We start from the raw sequence: 15685 nt of genomic DNA, 5'->3' as shown, positions 1-15685 counted from the left end.
CTGCCCCATGAGAACGCACGCCATTTCTCCGCCTCGCGTCGCGTCCTCTTTGGCCATCCGGGAGATCTCCCAACTCTTCTCAGGCTCGTTCCGGAGTTATTTTGCTCCAGTGGACGTGCCGTCCTTACTAGCACCGTTTAGCGAGAAATTTAGTCAAGGAATTTGAATGAGGAGCATTGAATAAGCTCAAAAAGGGTCCCTGAGCCGCAGTCTTGCCATGCCGTGACCGTGGATGGAGCGCGGTGCTCAGGACCCAGGAGGGGCTTCGTGGAGATCTCTGACCCCCGAGAAATGGGCAATGGAAGGAGGAGAGACTCCCCTTGGGCTCTGTTCATTAGGGCTCGAGGACAGAGTCACAAGGCCCAGCAATGAGTCCTCCTGCTGTTTCCTATGGCATTTACTTAACATCCCAGAGATCCAGTTTCCACATTCTTCAAAGGGGAGTAGCCACACGTGTCCGAGGCCCCTCCATTCTCCCCCCACGCCCACAGCCCCTGACCTGCCCTCCCTGTCCCGTGAGAGGGGCGCGGGGAGCTCTCCCCTTTAGCAGAGAGGCGTGTGATGGGAGGAGGCCGAGCAGGCCTGGAGGTCGAGGATGCTTCACAGACGGATTTTTAATGAAGGAAGAGAAAGCCAATTTGATTTCACAGAGCGAATCCCGAGTTCTGACAATGGAAAGGAAAGCTCTCCTGTGGGAAAATACTTAGTCTAACCCCGCATAATCAGAACCAGAACAGAAATAAGGCCAGGACGGAGAAGCTGCACAATGATGAAACTAGGACAATCAGACTGGAGCTTCGCTACGTCAAGGGTTTATAACTGCATCAACATGCGACTGCTGGCACCGGGGCCGCCGACGGCCCCTCCGGGTCACGCGGGGCTTCAGGAGCTGCTGCGGCGGGCGAGCCTCTGGGGATGAGGCGCTTCTCACACCAGAGCCACGGGGGCATCGAAGGGCCTTTCCAGTACGGAGAGGAGGCACGGACCCTGGCAGACTCTGGGAGCGTGGGCTCAGAATTCCAGGGGAGCTTCCTAGGGACTGCTGGGATGCGAGCACTTAGATGCCTATGCTGTGGAATTCTCTGGGTGCTTCCAGTTCTGGGTGGCCTGATTCTGAAGGAACTGGGCCCTCTGAAATGAGGAGGAGAGTCTGGGAAATGTGCACCTCAGCTCCTTTTTCTTTCCAGTGGAAGTGACCAAACATGTTCTCAAGGGGACCAGGCTTGGGGGGCTGGACTTGTGAATTCCAAAGGTCTAGAAGTCCTGGGGCCAATGGAAGAAGGCATGGCTGTGGCAGGAGCAACAGGGGTGGCTGACTGTTTTTTAATTTTTCTTATTTAATTTTATTAATTTATTTATATTAATTTACTATTTATTATTATTTTATCATGCAAAACCCACTTCCATCTTGGTCACTGTTGTAAGAGCACACTCATACAAAGCCAAAACCCCCAAATTGACCATACTAATGGGGAAAAGAGTAAGCCTCTGATTCCAGGGATTCTTTCTCTGGAGTTGGATAGCATTCCCTGTCACAAGTCCTTCAGAATTGCCCCAGATCATTGCACTTGCTGAGGGGAGCTAAGTCTTTCCCAGTCAATCAGTACAATATTTGTTACTGTGTACAAGGTTCTCCCGGTTCTGCTTATGTCAGCCTGCATCAGTTCATGCAGATCTTTCTAGCTTTATCTGAAATCATCTTACTTATCATTTCCTATAGCACAATAGTAGTCCATCACCAACATGGACCACAACTTGTTCGGGCGTCCCCTCAATTTCTAATTCTTTGCCACTTCCAAAAAGAGCTGCTATAAATATTTTTGTATAAGTAGGTTCTTTCCCCTTTTTAAAGCGATCTCTTTGGGATACAGACCCAGGAGTGGTATTACAGGATCAAGGGGTACACAGTTTTATAACCCTTTGGGCATAGTTCTGAATGGCCTTCCAGAATGGTTGAATCTATTCACAACTCCACCAACAATGCATTAGTGTCCCAATTGTGTGGCTGGCTGTTAAGCATGAAGGTCAGATGATATCTGGGTTTGGAGTGAAGTGAGAATGGAGAGCCAAGATGCAAAGTAAAAGGCCTCCTCAACAATCCCACAAGCTGCTTTAAGTTCCGAGGAGTGGGAGGGTTGGGTCAGTAACAAGGAAGAAGTTTAAGGGTCCTTCTCTCAACAGGCTGCACCAGTGTGATAGCCCAAGCTACTGAATCCCGCTTTAAGCCGATTTTGTCAAAGGCGCTTCTTAGTAGCCTGCGTTTGGCATTCCTTTTCTGGGCAGAAAGAAACCAACCGCCCTGAATCTGATTCGTATCTCACATTCAGCACCTAGTTTATCACTCTTTGGGGGTAGCGGTTTGGCCCTGGAAGGGAGCAGAAGTAGAAGTGACCCTGGGGCGTCAGGGTGGAGAACACAGTGAGTCTGACTATGAGACAGGACTTAGTCTGGTCCATGGTACGCATGCCTGGGTGCCACAGAGGAAGAGTAGAAGCCCCCAGAGCTGATCCTCTGCGGGCACAGCCATCCAGAACCCAGGAGCACCCAGTGAGGCAGAGCAAGAAGCCTCTGGTGAAGAAATCTGACCCTCGATGGAGGAAAGAACAGAGCAGGGGTTTGTGGAGAGGAGACAGGCACGGGCGACAAGAGACACAGGCGCCCCCCAGACCCGAAGGACGGCCTGAGGCAAGTCCCTCCCCATCACCGGACATCCAGGGTCAAACAAAAGATGATTTCTGAGCCAAGCTGGAGTCAGGCGTGTGGGAGGCAGGCAGGAGGCCGCACACAGTGGAGGAGGAGTGAGAAGGAATAAATGAACACGGAGTAGTGCCCGGAGTGTGGAAAACACGGCGCTAAACGCTGGAGACCCAGAAAAGTGAGACGATTCCTGCTTTCGAGGCATTCCTGACCCAGGGTGGGTGTGGGGTCACTACTGCGAGGCAGAAAGTCCTTCTGTGATGAGGACCGTCTCAGCGGCTCTGGGCCTCACCTGCCTCCTGTGGAGGCAACAAGGCGGACACAATGCGAATGGATGCCCATCTTTTAGCGATAGAAAACCCGCTCTCCATGGCCAGAAGGTACCCACTTTGTGATGAATCATCATATCCACAGCACGTGAAGGCTCAAGGGGTTCCTTATGCCAGCAGGTCCCGAGTCTTCTAGAACCTGCAGAGAAGCCCGCGGAGTGTGACCAAGGCGCGGACATGTCAGGGGCAGGACTTGAACCCCAGTCTTGCTGAGACTAATAGGCAAGGGGTGCCCCCGGCCAAAGAGAACTATTGGAGTCGGAGGTCAGTCAAAGCAGGCCAGCCTGGGCGCGATTTCCTTCAGGACGTTCCATCATACGTGTGAGCCGCGTCTGCCATCGGGCCACGAGCGCCGTGGAAAGGCGCACTGCACGGTACACTGACCGCCTGGGGGGAGTCTCAAGCGTCAAATGCCGAGCTTGCTTCTCCGCGTCATCGAAGAGAACCCGGGAAGGTCAAACCGGCTTCTGAACGAGGCGCAGGCCGCACCCTCCCCTCGGCTCCAAGCCCCGGACCCCGCTTCCGTGCACAAGCGACGGGCCGCCCCCATCGGAGCCCGTTACTTCTGCCTCCTTGTGAAAGACCAACGCTGGCGCACTGCTCGACGCTAGGCTGCACTAAGGCAGCGAGCAGGAGCTCCTGGGGCAGGAGTCCTTCCATCTCCTCCACACGAGGGCCTCCGCCCAGGTCATCGCAGCCCGATTACTGCAGCCCGCCTACACTGCAAAGCCAGGGCCAGTCGGGAAACGCCTGGGAGGGAGCTGGGGGCCAGCAGCCCTGCTGGGGACCAAGGCTCTGTCAACGGGTGCCCGGTGAAGGTCTGCCCTGCCCCTTGGGCACTCAAGCACCAGGAAAGCTGAGGAAGAGACTCGGTCTGCTCACAGCGGAGGCACCAAGAGAAGCCAGGGCGAGCATCGTGGAAGAGGCATCCCGCTAAGGGGCCAGATGGGTGCCTTCCACGGCGCCTCTGCGGGAGGAGCTGGGAGGGGGCAGAGTGCCTCGGGCCTGGCCTAGGACAAACGGCTTCCGCGTTCCGAGCCTCAGGGCTTCATCCGGTCCAGGAGGGCGGGCCTGAAGAAGCTGGCCATGCCCCTCCACCCCTAATGTTCGACGCTGCCGGGCCGAAGCCTACCCTAAGAGACAGCGACCAGGCCTAGAGCTGAACATCTTACGGCCAGAGTGCTTCCCGGGCTAGCCTGGGAGCCCCGACGCTGCTATCAGAGAGCCTCTCGGAGTAAATAGCCTGAATTTCAAAGCAACGACAACCACAACAACCCTCTGAGACACAATCTAGTTGGCCTTTGGGCAAGGCCGAGATACTCACAAGCTGGGAGCCAGGTGGCTGTCACGGGACAGAGTATGGAGCCAGGAAGGACTTCCTCAAGGAGGTGGAGAGGGCACCCAATTCGCTTTTTTCTTTTAAGCCTTTACCTTCTCTCTTGGAAGCAATACTAAGGGTGGGCTCCAGGGCAGACGTGTGGGAAGGGCTAGGCACTTAGGGTTAAATGGCCTGCCCCAGCTCACCCAGCCGGGAAGGGTCTGAGGCCACAATTGAACTCCAGACCGCCCATCTCCAGGCCTGGCTCTTTATCCACTGAGCCGCCTCGTTGCCCCTGAGTGAATTAAAAAAATAAATTTGTACTGATATCTTTTGTTTTTATAGCATAGACATTTCCCAGCGGAAATTCCTCCCTCCTTCCTCCCAGAAAACCCTTCAAGTTAGATTGTAAGAATGGGAAGAAAAAGAAAGAGTCATCCTGTGCATGGTGATGATAGGAGGGAAAAATACATTTCCGGGCGATGAGAGACATTGATGAGGTCATACCAAGAGAGCATACTGCCTTCACGTCCACAGAGAACACCCCACCCCTCGTTACCTGGGCATCAACAGAGGAGCAAAGGGATGGCTATGAATTACTCAGAATAGGAGCCAATGAAGGCTGCTGTCCAAAGGAGAGACTTGGAGTTTGGAGGTACGGCCTTGGCAATTCACTGGTTAAATGACTTTTCTGAACAGTTTGCTCAGCTGTAAAAAAGAGAAGAGCATCTGAGCTACTTACCCGGTGACTGCCAAGAGGATCAAATGAGATAATGTAGGGGAAAGTGCTCTTGGTAACCGTCGTGCCCCTATCGTATAGATTTCAGCTGCCACTTAAATGGCAGCTCAGGCCTGTCTGCCCTTAGACTCTCTCCAGTGACATTTAGAAAGCTGGTTAGTCTGGGGTGGAAGCGCCCATGGAAAAGCCCTCCCCAGCTCCATATGCATTTTACTTCATCGAAAACCACCATGTCGGGCACTTAACTTAAATCCCTCATTTTTGCCTCAAAGAACAGAATTATTAAAGAGCTTGTGAAGGAGCCATTAATAAATAATGCTACTAGACGGGCAGTTGTGCACCCACTAAGCATCTCCTTACAGAATATCCAATAGTGAGTTTATGGCTCCAAAGTCAACAAGGAGTGAGACGCTTGAGCCCCGTTCCCAAGAGTCGCAGGTACAGAAGTCTTCCTTTAAAACCTTTTTCATCTCATCTATTTTTTATTCTAAACCTAACAAAACACCAAATAAATGAGCATTTCCATCTACACTGTAGAACAGGAAAGGCATGCATATGACAGTGAATTTCCATTATATAGAGTTTGCTTTTATTTTTAGTCATTTAACAAATTCAACATGAAACTTTCGATTCTCCTACTTCTCTGTAATTTTGTTCTATTCTCTTCTCATTTTTTTTCGGGGGGGGGCACCCCTTGCTTCTCTCTTTCTTCCACTGTACTTCCATTGGGAAAAAAAAGGGGAAAAAACTCATATCAAATAGGTATTGTTTTTAAAAATTCTCATGTTGGTCATGTTAAAATAATGTGTGTCTCATTCTGCATTTTGAGTCCTGCTAGGAGGCACAGTGAATAGACTGCAGGATTTAGTCAGGAAGCTCTGAGTTCAAATTCTGATTTAGACATTCATTTAACTGTATGACTCTATGTTTTAGTTTCCTTATCTGTAAGACAGAGCTAAATGGACTGTTGCAAAGCTCAAGGGAGTTAACATATCTAAGCCACTTGTAAACAAAACTGTTGCACAGATACCAGTTATTACTATTGGGTGTGATGTGGAACATTAGAGCTGCTTTCATTTCCATTTCTCTAATCATTAGTAATTTAGAGCATTTTTCACGTGGTTATTAACAGCTTGGATTTCTTCTTTGAAAACGGCCTGTGCATGCTCTTTGGCCATGCGTCTATTGAGGGACCATTCTTGCTCATAGAAATTCCAACCAGTTCCTTACGTATCCTTGAGACCTTTATCAGAGAAGCATGCTGCAAAGATTCCCCCCCCGCCCCCCCTGCCCCCCCGGTCCCCCCCCAACCATTTCCTTTCTAATTTTCCCTGCTCCGGCGTTTTGTGTGCAAAACCGTTTCAATTTTATAGAATCAGACTTTCTATTTTATCTTCTGTGATCTTGCTTTCCAGTCCTTGTCTGGTAATGATTCCTCCAGACGTTTTTTCCTGCTTCTCTTCTTTGTTTATGACACGGCCTATCAGTGTCTTTCCCTCCTCAAAAATAAGCAAAATCAAACGGGCCAGGTTCTCTGGTGGCGCCCGAGGGTGGCTCATCACAGGAGCCTCAGAAGGAAGCTTGTTCCCTTGTTCCTTCTCTTTCCGATCCAGGTCTTTCTTGACAGTTTCCGGATGCAGTTGGAGTTGCTCTTCCTGGGCCTCCTTCGAGCCCCTCCTCAAGTTCTGCCTTCTGCAGAGTGCATTTCCTGGTCTTCCTTCAGCTGAGCGCCTCCTCCTGGAGGTCATCTCCAGACTGCCCTGTGGTTGTCTCGGTGTCATCTCCCTGTTAGATGGGGACCTCGTTGAGGGCAGGGAATGTCTCTGGCCTGAATCGGGGTGTGCCCTGCTTAGCCCTGTGCCTGGCACAGAGTAGGGCTGACTTGGCATTAAAGCCCACCGCGATCTGGTTCCAGGCTCCCTCTGCCCTCGCGTTACACTCTACAGCCCAGGCTCTGCGCCCCGTCCCCTATGCCACGAAGGACTGGCCGCCAGACAGCGCAGTACACAGAGGGTGGATCTAGCGTCAGACATGAGGGGCTTTGTGACCCCAGGCCGGCTCCTTGGCTATAAAATGAGGCTCAACATCCCATCTCTCCTGCAGAATGTGACACTCCAAGGAGATCGTGTTCGTAAAGCTCTTAAAGTGCTCACACACACATGCACGCACACATGCACACACACGCAGGCACGCACACACACACGCATGCACACACATACACACACACGCGCGCACACACGAACACACACACACGCATGCTCATTCCAAAAGCATCACACTATTGTAAGCCATTTAAAGCGGTTATGGGACATACAGAGATCTATACAGATTGTGCCCCATCTCTGCCTCTCCCAACCAGGAGCTGCCGTTCCCCGGTGAATTCTCTTGTACTAATTCTCTGTCTTCCTGTGTCTCTCGTATGTGTGCCCACTGTTTCCCCCAGCAGAAGGCAGGATCCCGGAGGGCAGGGATTCTTTCGTTTCTTCTTCTCCTTTCCTTTGGGGTCCCAGCATCTCCCCATGGCTGGACACGTGCTAAATGTGTAACTGGTGCTTTTAAAAGCTAATCGAATGGCAAGCCTCTTGAACAGAGATCAGGGAACCTGGGGTGCTGCCCCAGGGCTCCCACTAGGCAGTCTGCAGAACTCTGGCGTTCTGGGCTGGTCCTTCTCTTTCCCACCAGCCTGTCGCCCCTTACTCCTAGCCCTCCTCCCCTAGTTAGTCCAAGACAGTCCACAAGCAGCCATCAGGCTCTTAGCAAGCGCCAGGCACCGTGCTGGGCTCTGAGGAAACAGAACTGGGCCTGAGGAGAGACCAGTCCAGTGTGGAGACGACGGCCAACAACTCTCTACAGACAAGACCCTGAGGCTCGGCTTCCATAGTGGAATCTTCCAGGTGGCCGTTTCCCAGCTAGAAGCTTCTAGTTTGCTGGCTGATGGGTGCCTCCGCGGTCTGGAGGGTGTGAGAGGGGGCTCCATCCAACCATGGGGTGAGCAGAAAGCCCCCCCCCCCATAAAATGCTGCACCCATTCTCATCACAGCTGCTGTGGCCCCTCAGCTGAGTAAGTCCTTAAGTACGGGATCGGCCATTGTAGACAATTCTGTGGCTCCTCTTCCTCATTTGGCCTGAAGACCAGAGTCAGCCAAGGCCATCCTCCCTTCCATCTCTTCCTTCCCCAGGCCTGAGGGGGTTGATGGGCCTCCTTGAAAGGATCAGCCCTGGGCCCAGGGGGAGGGACTCACTGGCCAGCCCTGCTGTCTTCCCCTTTGGTCCCTGCCTTCTGTGCCTTTGGCTATCACTAGTCACTCTGTGCCCTTCCCTTGCACTGACCTCAAAGGGTCTACTGTTCCTGGTCCAAGAGGCCATGCGGCTCAGTGGACAGAGCACTGGCCTTGCCCTTCCCCCAGCCTCTCTGGCTGCTGATGACCTCTGCCTTGGGCCAGTCATTTTACCCTTCTGGCCTCCACTTCCTCAAGGCTACAATGAGAAGCCTGGGTGATGGCCTCCCTTTGTTAGTCCAAAGAATCCCAGAATCTGTTTCCTTTCCATAAGCAGGAATAGCGAGAATCGTCACTTGTAGGACCTCACAGGGGCCTGGCAGCGCTCAGAGGAGAGAGTGGTGACCTTCACACACTGCAGCCAGACCCCAGATCAGAGCCTGCGATTACCTTCGGGGCAGCCCTGGAGCTTCACTTGAATTAGCTCTTCAGAACAGAAATGTTTCTGGATGAGGTTCGGCTGCCTTTGGGGGATGGCCTCGGTGGGGGGGGGTTGACAGGGGCTACCTTTGGGGGATGGCCTTGGTCACCACACAGGGGTGACAGGGGCTGCCTTTGGGGGATGGCCTTGGTCACCATACGGGGGTGACAGGGGCTGCCTTTGGGGGATGGCCTGGGTCATCACAGGGGGGGTGACAGGGGCTGGCTTTGGGGGATGGCCTTGGTCACCACACGGGGGTCCTCCCATCTCCAGGCCCCCCAGGCAGCTCTGGATGACTTATAAAGGCAGAGGCACCCGAGGCAGGCATCACCATGTCCCCTCTGGGGGGCCACACGCCTTGCTCTGTACCCCACAGACAGCAGAAGTCATTCTGAAGAGCTCGCCACTTTACCGCAAAGGCGCCAGCCACCTGCCTTACCATCCCAAGGACACGGGCATCACCCCACGAGGGACGATTCTCCCACCGAGCTCCGGTCCGGCCTGCTCTGAGGAAGGGGCTTACTTGACAATCCTATTTGCTTCCCAGAAGCCCGTGACACACACATTGCTGCAAAGGTTGCCGAGCCTCGGGCTCCTGAACCCAATACTCCCTGGGGGGACCTCGCTCTCGGCTACAAAGGCTCGCTTTTACCTTTTCACCCGATCTCCTGGACTACTGGAAGTCAAACAATGACCTCATTACAGTCGCACACACAGACCTTTGGGTGGAATTCACATCAGTGCGAGGGCAAACTTTACAATAATATACACGGTACAAAAATGTCTGCAGAACGGGCCAAGAAAAACAGCATTGTGTTTAGAGGAAGCGCTGTGGTCAAGATGATGTCATCAGAAAGCGTCGAATTAATTTCCTGCGGTTACATCCTACAGGAAATCCAGAAGCTCAGCTTTCTCGAAAACCCAAGAAGTCATTTTTGGCCAATAAGTGCTAATTAAGAAGCCAGATGGGTGATAAATCGGGGGTGGTGCTGATGAAGTCCCTTTCCTCAGACATTCTCTATTTAAAATTTCATTATGAGAGATGTTCGACATTAATGGGATGGGAAGAGTCACCCCTCTGATCTCAGTGTAAGTTCCCCCGTTGGCAGGAGGGCAAGTAGACTGGGGAGTCAGCCACGAGCCCTGCAGCCCCCTCAGCCCCTCCAGCCAGGATGGCTGCAGTCGAGGGTCCAAGTTCTTCTCCTGAATCACCGGGCTGCTGGGGATGATTTATTTCACCTCTGAGCCTTGCTTTCCTTATCTGTAGAGCAGCCACTTCCGGGGTGTGGTGGGTGCCCAATGAGAGGCTGAATACAAAGCACTTGGGGCCCACAAACCTTTAAGCATGATGACTTATTGACTGTTCCTTCACTGACTGGCCCAAGTCGCACGTGGGGCCCGTAACTATCAGGAAGTAATAATAGTGCTACCATGTGCCAGGGACTATACCGCACAAACAGCATCTCATTTGAGCTTCACAGTAACTCTGAGAGACAGGCGCTCTGACCCTTATTTGGCAATTGAGGAAACTGAGGCAAACGGGCTGAAGTGACTCGCCCAGGGTCACACAGCCAGTGTCAGAGGCCAGATGTGAAGCAAGTTTTCTTGACTTGAAGGCCAGCATTCTATACGACCAGCTGCCCTGGCAATTATGGAATACGAAGAGGTTGAAGTAAAGTCAGGATTTGAATACAAATTCCCCAACTCCAAATCCGATGCTTCTCATGAGAAAATGGAATGACACAAGGACAAGGAAAGGTTCCCCCTTCCCCGATTTTAGTAATCCTGGCTAATGGCGGCTGGGTAAGGATGCAGGAAGAGAGCTGGGCTCGGAGTCAAGACCACCTTAGATCCAATCCTACCTCACCGTCGCTTCACTTCTGCCGCCTCAGTTTCCTCATCTATAAAATGGGGAAAATAACATTCCCTTTTTGGGGGGTCATCAAAAAGATAAAAAACATGAAGATGCCCTTGGCAAACCCCGGCCCCTGTTCTCTGCTTAGAGACAGGGTCTGTGGGGGAGCCCAGTGGCCCATACAAGGAGATTATGAACCCTTCAGATGAAGCACTGGGACGGCCAGGGGCAAGATGACCATCCCCAGCTCAAAGAAAGCTGACATGATGCTGGTTTTAAAACCAACAAGAATAAAATAGAGTCAACCAGGAATAAACCGATTTGCAGAGAACGAATCTCCTTCTATCTTAAAGAGCTCAGCAGAAATACTTTCTGGAGCAAAACCATCCTGGGGAGGGGTTAAAGGTTAGGCTGATCAAGAGGTTTTCCAGCAGCAAGGAGAGATGGCTCACACAGACAAGAGGGATTCTCAGAGGTCCTCCAGGCCAATACGTTCTGGTGTGGGCTTAGGGAGGCCCTCTCCTCTCTCTCTTCTCCTCCCCCTCCTCTCCTATCTGCTTCTCTCCCTCCCTTCTCTTTCCACGCCTCCCTTCCTCTCCCTCTCCCCTCCCCTTCCTTCTTTCCCGTCCCCTCGCTCCTTCCTCCTCCTTTTCTTTCTCCTCCCTTCCCTCGCCTCTCTTCTCTTTTTTCCCCTTGCCACGTCCTCCCAACAGGACTCTTCCAGCCTCCCTTGTCACCCATCTGCGGGATGCCAAAGGAACCAGCGCATGGTTGAGAGGATGGCCTCCGTGTGCCCCCCGGACCTCCCTAAGGCTTTCCCAGAAGGCCTGGCAATGCCCTGCACTCGAGTTCTATCACTGGCCATCGTCTCCCACAAGCGCTTGTGAATGCTTCAGTCTATCACGGGTGCCATTCCCGCACCAGAGGGTGCCCAGGTGCCCCCAGGGCTGGGCCTCGGCTTCCCTTCTGTGCTTGGCCTTTGCTGCTGTCGCGGAGCTCTGGGGGTCCTCGTCCCAGCAGTACTGCGGCTGCAGCCAAGACCGGGCACTTCAATTACCTTTTGTAAGTCATTTCACAATTTCCACAACAGACGGGTCCGTTCACAGCTCCACAAAAGCCTGCTTGCGTGCCGTCTGCCACAGCCCCGCCAATGGGGACAATTTTCATTGGGGGTTGTGTTGGCCCATTGGACCAATGAGGAAACACCACCTGCCCCAGCATCCCAAAGAAAGTAAAGGGCAGAGGCGGGCCCTGAACCCAGGCCCGAGGGAGCCGCAGCCGAAGCCTTCCCCGTACGGGGCGGAGAGCGAAAGGAGCCTGAGAGCAGAGGGAAAGGGGCCCAAGGAACCATCTGCCCGGAAGAGGCGCAGGCAGCGGGCTCTGGGCGCTCTGCTCTCGGCCCCGCTGCTCCTTTGGCGTGCAAATTTAAGTGTGCAAGGTAGGAAAACGAAACAGTAGGGTCAGGGAACAACTAGATTCTGGGCAGGTATCATGGCAATCATGGCAACTACGAACCAAAGTATCATAGCTCACATTTATGCGTCACCTAAAGAAGTCCAATAAACCTGAAAGAGATGAAGGATCGGTAGCGCTCTCCCCATTGTACAGATACGGAAACTGAGGCTTATGGAGGAAAAGTCCTTGGCGATGGTTCACGAAGCCTAATGCGACCTAACAAGATCTAGTAATAGACGAATAAATGGAGGACCTGGGACTTGCACCCAAGACTTCGAGGGCCATGCTTGCCTCCACGACTCCATGTGGCCTCCCGGCCAAACTCGCCTAGGAATCAGCAAGGCAGACAGGGTTCAGACCACTATCAAGTTGCCATGCATGTACCAAGGCGTACAACTTCAGGGGACCCTAAAGACACCGGGAAAGGCCTGGAGGAGAGCGCTCAAGATGATTCAAAACGGAGAGAAAACGGCCCAAGACCTTGGCGACTGGCAGCCCACTATTCTCCACGTGCCATCCCTGCACTTAGAGGCGGAGAGCTTCCTGGGTAGGAGTTTGCTGAATTTCCTTCCTTGACGTCTTGAAACCAGGAATCAGCAATGCGTGAGTCCGGGCTGGCATGGGGGAAGGGGCTGGTCCCGATGACCGCCCCGTGCCCCTCTTGCCTTAGAAGCCGCTCATCTGTGGAAAACAGAGAGAAGCCTGGCCGCGAGAAGACGCCCTCCTGTGAAGATGGAAGAACATCAGGGATCCCTCTTTTTAAGAGCGCCCACGTTCGCGGATACGGCCTCGCTGTCCAGCCGCCCGGCTCTTTCTAGCTAATCCGGCAAAATCTACGGCTTGGGGTTTGATAGAACATCCCCTCCTCAGCGCCTCTGCTGGGGGGCTCGGGGCCCTGGCACGCACGTCAGTCACGCATGGCCCGGCTTCTGCCCGTCCTGCTCTCTCCTCTCTCAGCCAGGAAACGGCTTCCTAAGCTGCTGCCGCGCACCGCACAGGACGAGCCCAGGAAGGGCCCGCAGGCGCCCATGGAGGCGCGGGGGAGCCCCTCTGGCCAGCGCAGAGAGGGACGAACCCCACAGCGTGCCTGGGCGTCACCCCAGTGAGGCCGGCCGGCCAGCACGTTTACAACTACGGCCCCTGGAGCCCATCCTGGGCTCCTCGAGGCTCCCCCGGCCAGCCCAGCCCCCTCCTGCAGCCACAACAGCCGGGCTGGGCCGGACCGTGAAGCGCGCACCCCCGTCTCCCGTGAGGCCTCAGTGCCAGACAAGGAGCCCAGAGACAAAGGGGGGCCGAGCTGGGAGGGGCCTTCGTTCCAGAGAGACAATGAAGGCTGGGTGGTGCCCGTTTCAGAGCGCCCAAGAGCACGGACTCCCCAACACGACAGAAGGAGCCGCGGGCTGGAGCCGGACTCCCCGACACGACGGAAGGAGCCGCGGGCTGGAGCCGGACTCCCCGACACGACAGAAGGAGCCGCGGGCTGGAGCCGGACTCCCCGACAGGACAGAAGGAGCCGCGGGCTGGAGCCGGACTCCCCGACAGGACAGAAGGAGCCGCGGGCTGGAGCCGGACTCCCCGACAGGACAGAAGGAGCCGCGGGCTGGAGCCGGACTCCCCGACACGACAGAAGGAGCCGCGGGCTGGAGCCGGACTCCCCGACAGGACAGAAGGAGCCGCGGGCTGGAGCCGGACTCCCCAACACGACAGAAGGAGCCCCGTGCTGGAGCCGGACTCCCCGACACGACAGGAGCCGCGGGCTGGAGCCGGACTCCCCGACACGACAGAAGGAGCCCCGTGCTGGAGCCGGACTCCCCGACAGGACAGAAGGAGCCGCGGGCTGGAGCCGGACTCCCCGACAGGACAGAAGGAGCCGCGGGCTGGAGCCGGACTCCCCGACACGACAGAAGGAGCCCCGTGCTGGAGCCGGACTCCCCGACAGGACAGAAGGAGCCGCGGGCTGGAGCCGGACTCCCCGACACGACGGAAGGAGCCGCGGGCTGGAGCCGGACTCCCCGACACGACGGAAGGAGCCGCGGGCTGGAGCCGGACTCCCCGACATGACAGGAGCCCCGTGCTGGAGCCGGACTCCCCGACACGACAGGAGCCGCGGGCTGGAGCCGGACTCCCCGACACAACAGAAGGAGCCCCGTGCTGGAGCCGGACTCCCCGACAGGACAGAAGGAGCCGCGGGCTGGAGCCGGACTCCCCGACACGACGGAAGGAGCCGCGGGCTGGAGCCGGACTCCCCGACACGACAGAAGGAGCCGCGGGCTGGAGCCGGACTCCCCGACATGACAGAAGGAGCCCCGTGCTGGAGCCGGACTCCCCGACACGACAGGAGCCGCGGGCTGGAGCCGGACTCCCCGACACGACAGAAGGAGCCCCGTGCTGGAGCCGGACTCCCCGACAGGACAGAAGGAGCCGCGGGCTGGAGCCGGACTCCCCGACACGACGGAAGGAGCCGCGGGCTGGAGCCGGACTCCCCGACACGACAGAAGGAGCCGCGGGCTGGAGCCGGACTCCCCGACACGACAGGAGCCGCGGGCTGGAGCCGGACTCCCCGACACGACAGAAGGAGCCCCGTGCTGGAGCCGGACTCCCCGACATGACAGAAGGAGCCCCGTGCTGGAGCCGGACTCCCCGACACGACGGAAGGAGCCGCGGGCTGGAGCCGGACTCCCCGACATGACAGAAGGAGCCGCGGGCTGGAGCCGGACTCCCCGACATGACAGAAGGAGCCCCGTGCTGGAGCCGGACTCCCCGACACGACAGGAGCCGCGGGCTGGAGCCGGACTCCCCGACACGACAGAAGGAGCCCCGTGCTGGAGCCGGACTCCCCGACAGGACAGAAGGAGCCGCGGGCTGGAGCCAGACTCCCCGACACGACAGAAGGAGCCGCGGGCTGGAGCCGGACTCCCCGACAGGACAGAAGGAGCCGCGGGCTGGAGCCGGACTCCCCGACAGGACAGAAGGAGCCGCGGGCTGGAGCCGGACTCCCCGACACGACGGAAGGAGCCGCGGGCTGGAGCCGGACTCCCCGACAGGACAGAAGGAGCCGCGGGCTGGAGCCGGACTCCCCGACAGGACAGAAGGAGCCGCGGGCTGGCGCCGGGCTGGGGGGGTGGGGAGCGGGGGGAGGGGAGGGGGGGCCTCTTGAACACTCTGCCTACCTCGCGATCCTTGAGCTTCATGGCCAGCACCAGCTGATGTCTGTGATTAGTGAGAGCCTCCCGGTAGTTTCCTTTGGAGAAGAATGCGGAGCCCAGGTTCCCATGAGCTCGGCATTCCCCCGTCTGGTCACCTGGGAGGCAAAGAGCGACATGGGGAGGGGAGAAAAGGAAAGGTCTGGTGAGTCCCAGCAGAAGGCTGCTCTCCTCAGGACCCCCCCATGACAGAAGCGCCGGTTTTCTGCGGGAGCCCCCGGCCTTCGCTCCCTCCCTCGGCCCCAGAGGGCTTGGTCCCCAGCCCGCCGTCCAGCTGCCAAGCCCCCCCCCCGGGGGCACCCAGGAAACGAGGGGGACACCTGACGGGCCGAAGCCAGATGCCCCTCGGCGGCTCTGAATGACCTGGCTTCGGGGCCGCTGACCGGCTCT

At 56.1% G+C, this 15685-nt stretch overlaps 1 protein-coding gene across 1 annotated transcript in view; it reads right to left on the bottom strand.

The window, feature by feature from the left end:
- The window catches only part of TTC28 (tetratricopeptide repeat domain 28), a 654492-nt gene that overhangs the window by 235490 nt on the left and 403317 nt on the right, over positions 1-15685 (bottom strand). The window contains exon 5 of the mRNA XM_056820926.1: positions 15263-15393. Coding sequence (XP_056676904.1) covers positions 15263-15393 — 131 coding nt within the window. The remainder of the gene's footprint in view (positions 1-15262; positions 15394-15685) is intronic.

This window comes from Monodelphis domestica, chromosome 3, assembly GCF_027887165.1.
Source record: "Monodelphis domestica isolate mMonDom1 chromosome 3, mMonDom1.pri, whole genome shotgun sequence".
NCBI lineage: Eukaryota > Metazoa > Chordata > Mammalia > Didelphimorphia > Didelphidae > Monodelphis > Monodelphis domestica.
This window is presented reverse-complemented; position numbering and strand designations above follow the sequence as displayed.